The sequence below is a fragment of the Cebidichthys violaceus genome, unplaced genomic scaffold, assembly GCF_023349555.1.
Source record: "Cebidichthys violaceus isolate CVI_PGR_0920_01 unplaced genomic scaffold, fCebVio1.0.p SCAF_15, whole genome shotgun sequence".
Classification (NCBI taxonomy): domain Eukaryota; kingdom Metazoa; phylum Chordata; class Actinopteri; order Perciformes; family Stichaeidae; genus Cebidichthys; species Cebidichthys violaceus.
The window spans coordinates 10890959-10904341 of NW_027176318.1; the positions used below are offsets into that span (position 1 = coordinate 10890959).

The window sequence follows — 13383 nt, forward strand, 5'->3', positions numbered from 1 at the left end:
AAAGTGAATTTTGTATAAATTACCTTTTGCATGACTTCAATGTATCATTTGAAAAATATAATTTATTTTGTTCTTGGCAACAAATGCTGCATAAACTGTACACGGTTAAGAGAATCCCAATTTCAGACAATCACCTCAGATACATAAGATATGAGCTCACTAATAGAATAATAATCAACGTTTAATGAAAGATACCTGATTTTAAGATGCAGTTCATCATTCGTTGGACAGAAGATGCTTTGGTTTTCATTGCTGCACTCTAAAGGCCGGGAGTGTCAGTTGGATAAATACAAAAAAAGGCTATGATACATGTAAAACCAGCACGAGTGTTGGGGTTGCACTTTTATGTAGCAGGGATTTGAGGAAGGCCAAACTCGTCCACCAGGACACCATCCTGAAACACAGGAGGAGCGACCGTTAATGACAAAGCTCTAAACTAAGGAGACACGTGTATAAAAACCTTAAAACTCAAGTACCCTGTTGACCGACTTGTCGCCGGGCACGCCCTCCGGGATGGAAGGAGCTGTTGCGGCCTCATCCAGGTAGGAGCTGTCGTCGTCCATCAGGAGCTCGTCTCCCAGAGCATCCAGCTCTGTGGACGGTTCGCAATTAGTCACAATAACTGGTAGACCATGGTCAAAAGTAAAATTCACATCCTCAAAAGTGTTTTCACTGACCGGCCTCCAAGTCGTCGTCGTCAATTTCCGGTGTGCCGTAGCTCCTGCCCAGCGCCTCCTGGATGTCGTTGGCGTCCTCCATCATGTCCCCGAGCTCGTCTTGAAGATCCTTAACAGCATAAGAAGATTAAACGAGTTCAAAGTTTGCACTTCATCCATTGGCTCTGTAACAAAGACTTCTATTGTCACAAAACGCAAACTAACTAACCGCTAAAGGCAGCGGTAGACCAGCAACCCCTGAGTTATGCAAGGTTAAATTAAGTTATTTTCCATGGAGTCTGGTGGCTTTAAAGAGTGCATGAATGGATATATAACAGCTTCAGTTCCTCATCTGAAACATAGACTGTATATCTCTTAAACGGATCATTTCTTTTTCTATTTCGAACAAATACCTCGATCTGATCTATCTTCACATGCTTGTATGCTTTCTTCATGTCTTTAAGGCCGGTTTTCATGGCATCGACCTAAAAAGGGGAAAAAGCAAATGTCAGCAGAAAGATCCATTTTCTTGAGTTATTATCTCGTCACATCATCCGGTAGATCATGTTCTGTCTCACTGTGGTTTTAGTGTCTTTAAGGGTCTGGATCGTGTAGTTTGCTTGCTCCATGTTGAACGACTGCTGCATGAGGTTGTCTCTCTGGCCCTCGTACCTGAAGACGTAAAGATGATGTGAAGTCAGACTCAACAGTTGACTTAAGGCAATAACTGAGGCTGAAAAGATAAACACATGGCGCTTTAATAGTTCATTTGATACGTTTGATATCATAAACACTAAATAAAAGCACTTACATCCGCTTCTGCTTCAGAACTCTCAGAGCTTTCTGCTTGACCATGTTCTGGTGAATGAAAAAAAAAAAAAGAATGGTTATACTTAACAAATGATAATAACTGATGATCGACATGAGACATAAGTACATAATAACTTTTTAATATTTCATCACATAGTTCATTTCAGGGTCCTGGATGGCAGCACTCTAAAGGGGAGGAGCCCATTCCCTTCTTTGTTTCACACTGAGTCTCACCTTTGAGGGCCCGTCTCTCATCTTTTTCATCTGGTCCTTGTACTTCACAAGTTCAACATCTAGTCTGGCAATCTTTTTGTCCACGGACTCCGAGCGAGAATCAACCTGCAAGTGAAACACAGAGACGAGGACATCAGCTTGTGGTTATTATCTGTATAATCTTCTTAAAAAGGAGGCCTTTCAGATCAAACACGACCAATTCTAAGACATGATGAATGTCAAGGAGGGCTTCTTCTTCAGGTGTACATACAGAGTAGGATAAATGAGGCTTATCGACACATATCATCCATCTCTTCCTCCTTGGTTGGGTAATAATAAGCTCTTCCCAGTCAAGTATAACTGGTTGCTGTCAACTTTTCACCGAGAGAGTGACGTCATGTCTGTTGTACGTCAGTGTAAAGGCTCACATTAAATAACGCTGATTCATTACGTGAACAGACAAACCGATTGTTTTGTTAAAATACCGAGTTTGTCGACCGACGCTGTCAATACATTGTGTTAGGTAACAACGCCCAATGTGACAATCCTGTCTGTTATCAGTAAAATAATGACTATTCACTATTAGGCTCGTTGAATGTGACAGCATAGCATTAAAATATGGCAAACGTTGGCCTGCTTTCTGCTCATAAAAGTTAGCTAACAGCTAGCTAACCGTTAGCTAGAAGGGGTCCATCTTTGTTTACTTTGTTCGAGACAGCGTTGGAAAAGTTAACTCTGGGTCATACTCACGTTCCCTATGCAGTCTGAGAGGTTCGGCGGTGGAGCCTTGGGTGTCCCCCTGCCAAATATGCGGTTCATTTTGTACAAATTAAGGCTTTTCACTCTTAAAGAAAGCGACGTTAGCTCGCTGACAACCGTCCACCGTCCAGATGAAGCACAACACCAGGAAGAGACTGCGGGGTGACGTCAGAGGAGTCACGTGAAAATCGCTCAGTTGCTCGCGCCCTCCAGACAGCTCTGTTGTTAGGTTTTATTAATTCCCTTCGTGTTTGAAATACTTGTTGTCTTGGTATTCATGCATAACCCTTACCATATAATATTTGAATAATAAAAAAATATATATATATTGTTATTTTTCTCATCTTTTTTGCAAAACAGTGAGAGACAAAACATGATATGTAGCCCGCATAACACATCTAAATGGATGTTTACTACAGTGTCACATTAATTAATTCCTAAAACAGTTCATATGTTCTATTCATGTTACCACAACATGGGAAGCAGTAAACCACCACTGCACCAGAATGATAACAAAGTAAAATAACAGACGTTAAAGAAATGAGCTGACTCAAGTAAAGAAAATAAAGTTAATCGACATCAGGATAAACTCTCAGATTAACTTGTGTTTAAATATATTTTTGTTTTAATATTAGGGTAAGCTATTTCACTCATTGTATAGACTAATTTATTGAAATTTATATTCATCATTTATAGTACAAAATATGATGAAAATAAAACATCAGCGATTTTATATTTTTTTATCTGATATTCAATATTTAATTATTTAATATGTATTAGATTTTCATGAATCTTGTGTCTGCTAAAACAAAAAATAAAAAAGTATCCTCATTTAAAGCTGGATTATCAATTGGGCACAGCAGGCAGCTACAATGTGTTGTATTAATACATACATTATTACAGCACTGACATATTAAGGGCTTTACGCTTCCTGCTCGATCACCTGATCTTGTGATCCCGTCTTACAGAGGACCCCTGTGTCAAAACATAGAATCAAGACCTTTATTATTTCGGTTAATGATGTGCTTAAATGTTACATATTTCCAAATGTGTCTGTAGGCAGGGATAATGTACGCCATGCAAAGTGAAGGTAAGAACGGTTTACTATGTTCATGTGATGATGTTGTGAATCTTCTGCTAATGCCAAGCTATGTGTATGCAACCATCAATCACTGTAGATGTATTGTTTGTTAACCGGACCACATTATATATCAGTAATTACATATCCTGTCCTCTGGAGGGAGCTGCTGGCACACATTAAACCTCACTAACACTCATTTGTAAAAACTAAAACTGCTCTTCATCTATCAAAGTGTGATTTAAATAAGCCACCTTGAGAGACAGCGTTTTATTTCAAAACAAGAATATTCAAAGTAATGATGCAGTGCAAACATAGAGAGACATTTCTGGCAGCATCTAAGCAGAGAATCACAGTCAAACATTACAGATGAGTTGTCACTGCAAGAGAAGAGAATCAATGTTTGTTAAACTTGCTTTAATATTTAGCGCTTCAAGCACAGTATGTTGTGAAATAACACGTGAAAGCCAATATACAGCAGCAGCAGATTTAAACACTAAGTACAGAGACTGAAGAGAAAACAAGGATGTCTCGGTCACAGTGGAGTTTCTTAGAATAATGTCTCTTATTTTGTTGTCAAGTAACAGAACTTCTGTGCTTTTATCTATTTTTTACGTCAGTTTACATAGAGATTTGTTAATAATAATAAAAAACAAAGTTTCCCCAAACCCACAGAGCTCTGGTTTAGGGACATGAGAGAGAAATGGAATGTTTCTGAAAATGGATTTTATTTCTGAATTACGTAGCTGACCTCTAATGTGATGTATGAGTTTATACCATATGTTTATATATAATACAGAGTCTATTTGCAGTACATTCAAAATAACAGCACAGACCATCGAGCATACAGGCTGCCGACGCTGCTTCATACTATCATAGCAATGATCATTGACATGCTACGAACACAGTATACTTCAATGTCTGTGCAAAGTCTTTTTTGTTATCTATACAAAATAACGTATATGCTATCATACTGTACAGTTGACAGAAGAAACGGTATTTAACCGACTTGTTTAAACAGCTGTTGATGTGTTCAGATCGCACTGACGAGAACAGTTCCCTACAATGACGGCGTGAGTGTTTCAATAGGACTATGTGTATCATAGCAAAAAGCCACACAAAGCACATGTGATTGAAATATACACCATAAACTGAACAACTTATCAAACTGGACACAACTCCAGAGTCAAAGCAGTTAGAGAGCCCTCTGTCAAATTTGAAAAGCACATTCCAGTCCAGGATTTTTAAACATCTCTCATCGATGAACTTCGAGCCTTGATGCAACTCGCTGAGTTTGATTTTCTTCGACCACGAGTCTCTCGCATTGTGGTCAATCAGCACAATTTAAACGCTCACCTTCAAACAGAAATGAAAAGGATTATGACACACATATGTGATGTCAGTGACTCATGCAGCTACCCGTTAACTGCATTAAATAAACTGTTTGACCCCACCTACTCATCATTACTCATCCGTTATCCTGGACTGTTAAAGGCACATTTGGTGATAGAAACATTATAGGTGAAAATGACAGCAATACAGAGAATTTGAGAAAAGGCATAAACAAAATTGAATGAGCGTATAAGCATAAAAACACGGATGTAACATGTATATCTGTGAAGGAGCCAATCGAGTTACAATTTTCTGTTTGTTCACATTAAATAATCAACAATTGTCTTTGGAGATGTTGGCATTGTGTTCTCATTACTTCTTCTGTGATATTGTTTGAGGACGTCCCACTTATGGGAGTACTTGTAATCTATATAACTAATGAGTTCAGTTCTTTCTTGGAAAGGAAATGTTTACTGTTGAAGACAAACATTTTGGTCTTAAACCAAATTCTCTCCCGGTTCACTTCCATCTAAATACACAATCTGTCATGAGGAAAAATATGAATCAACTATTTATAACGAGAACCTTTCATTTGATCTCTGAAATGAAACGTTGGCACCGGTTAAAACACAAGTGATAATGAAGAAACTCTGTAATAGACAGAACTACATTGCTGATGTGACATGGGTTAGGCCCAGGTCATGTGAGTCTTCTTTTCCAATGTGAGAAATTGAAGACAGTTCCACTGCTAGTCATGTCGGCTTTCTAGTCCCATCTTGGTTCCCCAGAGGAACGGCGGCCTCCCGCGCGCTGGTGGTCTTCCTGCTCCCCGACACCTTGTCCCCCTTCAGTTTGGCCGACAGGCAGAAGTCCTTGAAGCAGCGTTTGAAGTTCTCATCCAGAAAGGCATACAGGACGGGGTTCAGACTGCTGTTTGTGTAGCCCAGAGCCACGCAGAAGAAGTAGGCGGCCATGATGGCGGTGGTTTCGGGTATGCTCCCGAGCGCCTTGACCAGGATGAAAATGTGAATGGGCGTCCAGCAGACCACAAACACAGCCACCACGACCACCACCAGCCGCGTGATCCGCCGCAGGTTGCGGTCTTTTTCCCTCGAGCCGGACAGCATTTTGACACTCTTCAGCCTCAGGACCATGAGGGAGTAGCACACAGTGATGATGAGCACAGGCACGACGAAGGCAAAGACGAACACGCATATCTTCATCAGGGTGTCCCAGTACACGTACGGCTCTGGGAACTGTAAGGCACACTCGGTGATGTCTGCAGGAGCATAGGAGAGAGGAGGGCAGAACAAGTAAATTAAATGATGAAGTGCACTTGTGCTTTACCGTAAATAGAAATCCACTTTGTTCCTTCCTGCTATCAATTTAGCGAGCGGTTATGGAACAGCTAATCTGCACTCGAAAGGGAACATTTTGCTCTAAACTCTGCTTTTTCTTTTCTTACATCATCTATATTCAGGAAGGATGATGCATGATGTGCAGCTAATGGAAAACTCTGCACTGATAGATGATAGAATATATATATACTGCTCTTGAAATATTATCAGCGCATGCTTTGAGTGAGTGCCCTGTCTTTTTCAAGGTAATTAAAAGGATGGTGGAAGCTCTTCCTCACCGCTCTTCGTCTGGGTGCCACCCAGGATAAAAGCAGGAATGCCCGCCGCTGACGACAGGATCCAGATGCACACGTTGATCATCTTGGCTTTGATCGGAGTGCGGAAGTCCAGGGCCTTCACCGGGTGGCACACAGCCACGTAGCGGTCCACACTCATCATGGTGAGGGTGAAGATGCTGGTGAACATGTTGTAGTAGTCGATGGAGATGAAGACCTTGCAGACCACCTCGCCAAAGGGCCAGGTGTTCAGCAGGTAGTCCGTGCTCTGGAAGGGCATTGTGGTGGTGACGAGGGCATCGGCGAGAGCCAAGTTGAAAATGTAAATGTTGGTGGCTGTCTTCATCTTTGTGTACCTGTTGAACATGCACATGATAGTGAGGAGGAGAGAGATGACCATCCACCTGGAGACTGATAAAGCAGCCATCTATTGCCTTAGAAGACCTTCCTTCTTGGCTCATCATGAATCAACATTGTTCATTAATCCACACTGTGATTAAAACAGGATTCTTCACAATTGCCGATTCTTATTCATGGTGACTAGGCAACATTGCCATGGCTCGCAGGAAGAGATGCATCTTTTGTTATCGTTTTTGTTCAGTTGCTGAATGAAAGTCTGAAACTCACTCTCTTTTAGCTCTGCTTTTGGTCTCCACCAACTCCTGAATGGAATACCTGGATCCTTAGCTGCTAAATGCTCCACTATGTTCACCACACTAACTTTGCTAACTTGTGTAACTGTTGTTTGTTGTGGAGCAGGTAGCTTCCAGTGTTCTTATCTGAGCTTTGTCTGCGAGAGTGAATCAAAACCTGAACCGAAACAATGAGCTGAAAGACGTTAAAGTGCTCCGGAGGTCTGAGGGGGAACCGCAGAGTCGGGCGATAACTATCCGTGGGTTCATCACTAAAAGCGACCCCTTTCACACTACATGTAGTCATTTGATCCAACGTTAATGTAGAAAACATGGAGCAGCTTTAACAGCATAAACAGCTTTAAAGCCATAAAGGTTGCACTGCCGTGTCAGATACTTCCACTAATGGCTTATAGCGCAACGTCTAATGCGTGGCCTATGTCAACGTTGTACCTTTAGTGTTTGGATGGGGATACTTTCAGATGTTGTTTACACTAAATCAACATAAAACACCTTGTTACTGCAGTTGAATCGTCCTCCACGGAGCAACTAAACAGTAAAACGTACAAATAAAATTGGCTTCCACCAACAGGCGTCGCAATCAATCTGATTTCAGGTAATTGTGGATGCCACTGCTGCATTTCACGTTACATCAAAAGGCGATTTGTTGGCTCTCACACACCATAAATAAGAGCCAATGAGGTGCAAGCAGGCTATCAGCTTGATAAAGCACCACTGGTTTCCACTATGATTAATATCATGTCCACCAGACTGAGAGGAATATACAGAATATTGTTGCTATATTTTGGAGCTTGAGGGTTATAAAAAAGGGCAATTTTAAAGGAGGCAGAATCAATGCTGGATGCTTTACACATTTACCACTGAATTAAAAATGACAACTTTAATCTTAACAATTTCTTTGACAAAAGGCAACACCTGCTTTGTCCCTTGTCACTTACTAGGTTCAAAATGAATATATATTTAGATGCGGTGCCACTTAAGAGGACCAGTCTCTATTGAGTGTACGGGCACTAAGAAGAACTAGGACATAGACCAGATGGCCTTGAGGTCACTGTGAAAGCCCAAGGGTTGGTGCCAGTGCCTTCTCCAGCAGTAATAACATTTACAGTGACTGTGGAGGAACACATTCTTCTGTATGGGCCTCTGTTGTTTTCTGACTTTATAAAAACATATAGGCTCTACTGCACGTATCAAAAGACTCGTCTTATTTTTCCTCAATTTCCAGAAACTTTCCTGTCAATAAATCTTTAAATTCAGCTTTAAATCACAATAACACGCCTGTTATACTGCTACATAAACATTGATCTGCATCCTTCTGGTATTATACTTAAAATAAACTTACCTGATGATCACATACATGACGAGGCAGTTGCCCAACAAGCCGACCACAAACACCACGGAGTAGACCGCGGTGATGATGGGGATGATGGGAGACATGCCTTCCGGCTCCCAGTTATCATCGTGGGTCACATTGCGGCTCTCGGAGTATCCGGACATCCAGGCTGAAGAATTCACCGGACAGTCTTCAAGCAGGCACTTATTGTCTTCTTTGAATATTTCAACCGGAGTGACTTCCATTTTGACACCTGTTTGTTATAAGACTACATGAGAAACACGTACAGGACAATCAGTGATGTGGCGTTTAATAAGAATGCTTATGATTAAGGTCAATAAGGCAACACCAGTGTGACTGAGCGAGAAGAACGCACGTGAAAAACCACAGATTCAAATGAAAAAAACAACATCATAACGTGCAAAAGCATGACAGCCTCATAAACTTCACACTGGTTCCTGAGCCACTTGTAGATTATGCATAACACACACAGGAGCTCCATCCTTTTGTTAACACGTCAGTGTCATGTGAAGCTCGCAGGTTACTCACCTTGATCGAACCGAATTCGCGGACGCAACCTGAAGAAAAAAAATACGTTTTAAAAAAAAAAATGAACTCAGCACGTTTCGTTTCCTTGGAGAAGGTTACGGCTCATCAAAGTTTGAGGATGGCACTGCGCGCCTGGAGAGCAGCAGCAGCGGCGGCTTTGCGGACACTCTCGTGCACACGCACTGATGGAGAGGCGGCGCGCAGGCAGGATCGACCCACCACACACACACACACACACACACACACACACACACACACACACACACACACACACACACACACACATTTATACATAACAGCCAACCTCCACCCAAAATATGAGATGACAGAGGGATGACAGCCTCCTACACTCTTATGCCACAGTGGAGAAAAACATGAAGTCAATCTCCGATTGTCTTAATGGGGAATTTAAAAATGGTTAGCCCACATTAAAGTAGCATATGTAATGTATTTGCCCTCTAAATATGTCCAATATCTATAGAAGCTGAAGTCAGATTCATGTCACAGCATGCAGTTATCTTTTCTGCAGGACTTTGGGGGCGATTTACTCTCAGTGTTAAAGGAGACACCGGGGGAGGTCGAGGGTGAGACATGAGGGGGAGGGATGCAGGAGAAATGGATGTGGTAGTGTTCAGCTCTGGGGTCACTGGGCTTTGCACTGCACATTTCTGTTTCAGCGGACAGAGTCCAGAGGGACGGGAGAGGCAGCTGATATATGACCAAGGTCTGGTGTAGGATTCCAAACACCAGACCAGCAAACAGGATGACACCATCACTTCACCTCACGTCACTCTAAACAGATACACTCATACAGACAGATCTCAGTAGGCTGCTGCTTTGCTAGAACATCAACATTTGGAGCAACATACATATTTAGTTGGAGGGTGCACTGAAACACATCATTATACGTATACCTACTGTACATTGTTGTTTTGAATCCAGAAGCCCTCGTCAACCTGACGCATTGAGCTCTTTTTATAGAGGATCCCCAGGAACCAGCTCTTCTGTATCCTGCATAGCGCCACAGGCTGAATGAACATATACTATGACAGCCAGTGAAGCGTGTCAGATGGCAGATTGCAAAAAAGCACGAGGTGCATCTTCAGCTATAGTCTTATTGTTTTGTTGCGTCTATAACAGCTAAAGAAATAGTTGTATCCACTACAGAAAAGAATAGATTTATCTGCGCAGGGTCTCACGGATTCTAAACATATAACTCATTAAATAGAACAGATGTTCATACGTTATCTATGTGTAAATGGTGTTGACAGTACTTTATGCACACCTCACCCAAATACCCCAAAAAGTCCATTTAGATTTCTGTTAATGTGTTATTATTTTATAACAGTTTGTTCATATTACCCCAATCAATTGATCAAACATTAGCACCTCTTATATACAGATTAGTAAACTTTACAGATGACTGACACGCTGAAAATAAGACAAACGTCAACAGCACAACAACTTGAGACCGATGCACATGAGAATCAGTAATGTATGTAAAAGACAATATCAAATACAATAGATGTTAATAAAATAGAAGAGGCAACAAAACATTTGATCATTTTATTACATTTTATTTTGAAGTGGAATACGTAACATCACACTGTAACTAAATAAAAGCAAAGCCCATAGAACATAAACAACTTCTCTTATTTGGTTGGTATTTTGTCACCTTTAACAAATGTGCAAGCTCACTTTGTGTCAAAAGGAAGAGGAACTCAACACATTTCCACATACCGGAATTTAATGAGGAAACAATATTTAAACGTTATTATTTGACGTACAGCAGCGGGTCTGTGGGACTGAGGTGGTCACGTTGTTAACCATCACTGTATTTAATAAGAGAGGCGTTTTCTTTAACTGTAGAACTGGTTTTATACAGAACAGTTGTTCATTTCTTCTCTTTAACAGATCATTAGATTGTTTTCTTCAGTTCTATAAAAGACAGCAAACACAATGGCTGCAGGGTTTACATGAAGCAATCAGGCTAAAAGAAGGAAACATACAAATGTCTGCATTGGATGCATTGGGGCGGCGCTTTATGTGAATATTATGCAACAGAACCATCATGGACCGAGTCATCGTCAGTATGTCATCGCGTGTCTGAGGATGTTAAACGAGCTCATTTGCTGATTCCTCAAGGCCTCTATGGAGGATATGGATCTGTGCGCTTCTGTCAGTACTTATGGTGAATATGAGTAGAAAAACTAACGAAAAGTCACAAGTCAGTACTGCAGGGAGAGCATCATTTAAACAGTTTCACTGCTGACTCGAAGTACGAGCTCATCTCTTCCTCGGTTTCTGCTTAAGTTGCATTTCTTTATTGTCAGAAAACTCTCTATGCAGCAATCAGGTTAATGAGTTGGGAGTTCTTCAAATTAAGGAAATAAAAAAGCATCTGTAGACACATATTGCTTAACAATGAACAAAACTCTTAAACTTATGAATGCAATTATCTTTTATATAGTCTGTGACTGTGCATTGATGCCAAACGCCACGATATATAAGTTCTTCATTAAGTTAGAGACCAGAGATCTTTGAATGTGCTGAATGTCAAGAAGACAACTCAATTATGACGCAACGGCTTCAAATTTGCTTCTTCTGGCTCCACAAAATCATTTTTTTTATTTTTCCTTCCATCAACCGGCAGATTTTATATTCCTGCTGGGCAAATTCACCGACCGCAGTGTCTCTCGCTGTGAAATACTGGTGCGAGTTCACAGACTGAACTGCCGTGGGGCTCTGCAGAAAAAAGGCGAAGTCTTTCCCAGCACCTGGTCAAAGTTCAGCGTTACAGCATCCCAAGTGTCGGCTTGGGAAGATGAAAATGAATTTGTGAAATCTGCTTCTCACCCGGTGCATGCTGGGATAGGCTACAAATTCAAGAATTCAAGAGTGACACTGCTTCTGACACTACATTACATAAGATTCAAATGTTAAACTGATGTCATGTTCACCATCTTAGTTTTGTTTGTTAGCAAGCGAACATTAGCATAATAGGGCTAAACAAAACGTAGAGCTATAATTGATGGGGATGTCCTTAGTTTAGGTGTTTAGTTATAAACAAAAGTACTTCCTGATGACGGCGTTACTGGTTCACCAAACTTATTAAGCTTTCTTCTCTGGAAACCACGAACGTCTAAAATGTCACAGCAATCCATCTAATTGTTGTTGACTGACGTTGCCGTACCCAGAGCCTTGCTAGTGCTAAAATACGTTGTAATTTCCTTGCATTGGTGACAGTTGTTTAACAGATCAACATGTCGACAACGTCGCTGTAGAACTGAAGCTTCGCTATAATCCATTGTGTTGTAATCATCTTAAATCCGGTGTAAGCTCCGTATCGCTCTGTGACATCCAACCTCCAGGACCTTGACTCTAACCAACCAGACGCTATGTGATCCTGACCTCTGACCCCCGCTGCAGAGCAAGCTCAAGGGAATTCCTCCCCAGGAATCGATACGTTAAATTAATATTCTGACTAAATCCTTCATCCTTCCCTCATACACTACGACTTTTTCGAGATTAAGGTAAACACTTAAGAGCCGACCAGTGTAAGTACGTCAGGCTGCATCCACAATGAGAGATTAAATAGATTTAGAAGATTACTTTGAAAGTGTGTCTGTGCTCACCAACACACAGCATCAGATGTGACTCATGCGTTGTGCTATTTAGAGAGCGAGCACAGAAACCTGGGGTGTGGAGCTCCTCCTTTCTTAAATGTTTCAATGCTTTAGCGACAAAAACAAAAAAAAGTAATTTCATCTCCACACAAAATGAACCCACAGTAAAGATAGTGATTCACCATCTCCATCTCTTTCCTAATAGCTACTTCACAACATGACAGCTCCGACGTATTGACATTTTTCACCAGAGTGCGACGCCTCCATCGTGTGAAAACACATCAGTCCAGCTCTGACAGGAGGGACGATTGATCTAGCTGTTTACTTACAGTACATGCAACACCGAAGATGACATTTGGTTTGATCGGAGTTCGCAGGTTTTGTGAAGTCGTGTGGGAGGCCGGTGGAGAATCTATCACAGCTTTGTCTGAACTCAAGAGGCATGAAAGGACAGATGGATGCCACAACATGTTTGTGTTTCCTTCAGAGGCGAGCGGGTCAAAGAGGAATCTTTGGATCTAATTTGAGTTCAGTCCGTGAAATCGTGCAAGCAGAGTGATGTATTTTTACTTTTCTGTGTGCCTGATTTTCACTAAAGATTCCGTCTAAAAGGATATCTGAGGGAGGCAAATTAAAGCCTTTCCAACAAAGAGAGATGAAATATAAAAATGTAAAATTACTGTTGTGTGCAAAAAGCTCTTATCTGTCAAACGTTTACTGCTCCGATCTCCTCGGGTCATT

At 41.2% G+C, this 13383-nt stretch overlaps 2 protein-coding genes across 2 annotated transcripts; both read right to left on the reverse strand.

The window, feature by feature from the left end:
* Nucleotides 1-42: 42 nt before the first annotated feature.
* On the reverse strand, nucleotides 43-2591 carry chmp5b (charged multivesicular body protein 5b). Its single transcript, XM_068709986.1, has 8 exons — nucleotides 2430-2591; nucleotides 1701-1805; nucleotides 1468-1514; nucleotides 1235-1328; nucleotides 1070-1141; nucleotides 678-786; nucleotides 477-592; nucleotides 43-394 (listed from the first exon to the last, which is right to left on the reverse strand). The coding sequence occupies exons 1-8, from the start codon at nucleotides 2496-2498 to the stop codon at nucleotides 344-346; spliced, it is 663 nt and encodes a 220-aa protein (XP_068566087.1). The 5' UTR covers nucleotides 2499-2591; the 3' UTR covers nucleotides 43-343.
* Nucleotides 2592-3898: 1307 nt separating this feature from the next.
* Nucleotides 3899-9185, reverse strand: LOC137871910 (delta-type opioid receptor-like). The gene is made up of 4 exons (XM_068709987.1): nucleotides 9017-9185; nucleotides 8477-8735; nucleotides 6485-6837; nucleotides 3899-6127 (listed from the first exon to the last, which is right to left on the reverse strand). The coding sequence occupies exons 2-4, from the start codon at nucleotides 8710-8712 to the stop codon at nucleotides 5601-5603; spliced, it is 1116 nt and encodes a 371-aa protein (XP_068566088.1). The 5' UTR covers nucleotides 8713-8735; nucleotides 9017-9185; the 3' UTR covers nucleotides 3899-5600.
* Between the last annotated feature and the right edge of the window lie 4198 nt (nucleotides 9186-13383).

What these genes read in the sequence shown, in the direction of transcription:
- chmp5b (XM_068709986.1), bottom strand. Translation starts at nt 2,498, where the DNA reads ATGAACCGCATATTTGGCAGGGGGACACCCAAGGCTCCACCGCCGAAC. An exon ending in TCTCAGACTGCATAGGGAAC is followed by an intron (nt 1,806 to 2,429) that starts GTGAGTATGACC and finishes TTTCACTTGCAG; the next exon opens with GTTGATTCTCGCTCGGAGTC. An exon ending in TTAAAGACACTAAAACCACA is followed by an intron (nt 1,142 to 1,234) that starts GTGAGACAGAAC and finishes TCCCCTTTTTAG; the next exon opens with GTCGATGCCATGAAAACCGG.
- LOC137871910 (XM_068709987.1), bottom strand. Translation starts at nt 8,712, where the DNA reads ATGGAAGTCACTCCGGTTGAAATATTCAAAGAAGACAATAAGTGCCTG. An exon ending in GTCATGTATGTGATCATCAG is followed by an intron (nt 6,838 to 8,476) that starts GTAAGTTTATTT and finishes CATGTTCAACAG; the next exon opens with GTACACAAAGATGAAGACAG. An exon ending in TGGCACCCAGACGAAGAGCG is followed by an intron (nt 6,128 to 6,484) that starts GTGAGGAAGAGC and finishes ATGCTCCTGCAG; the next exon opens with ACATCACCGAGTGTGCCTTA.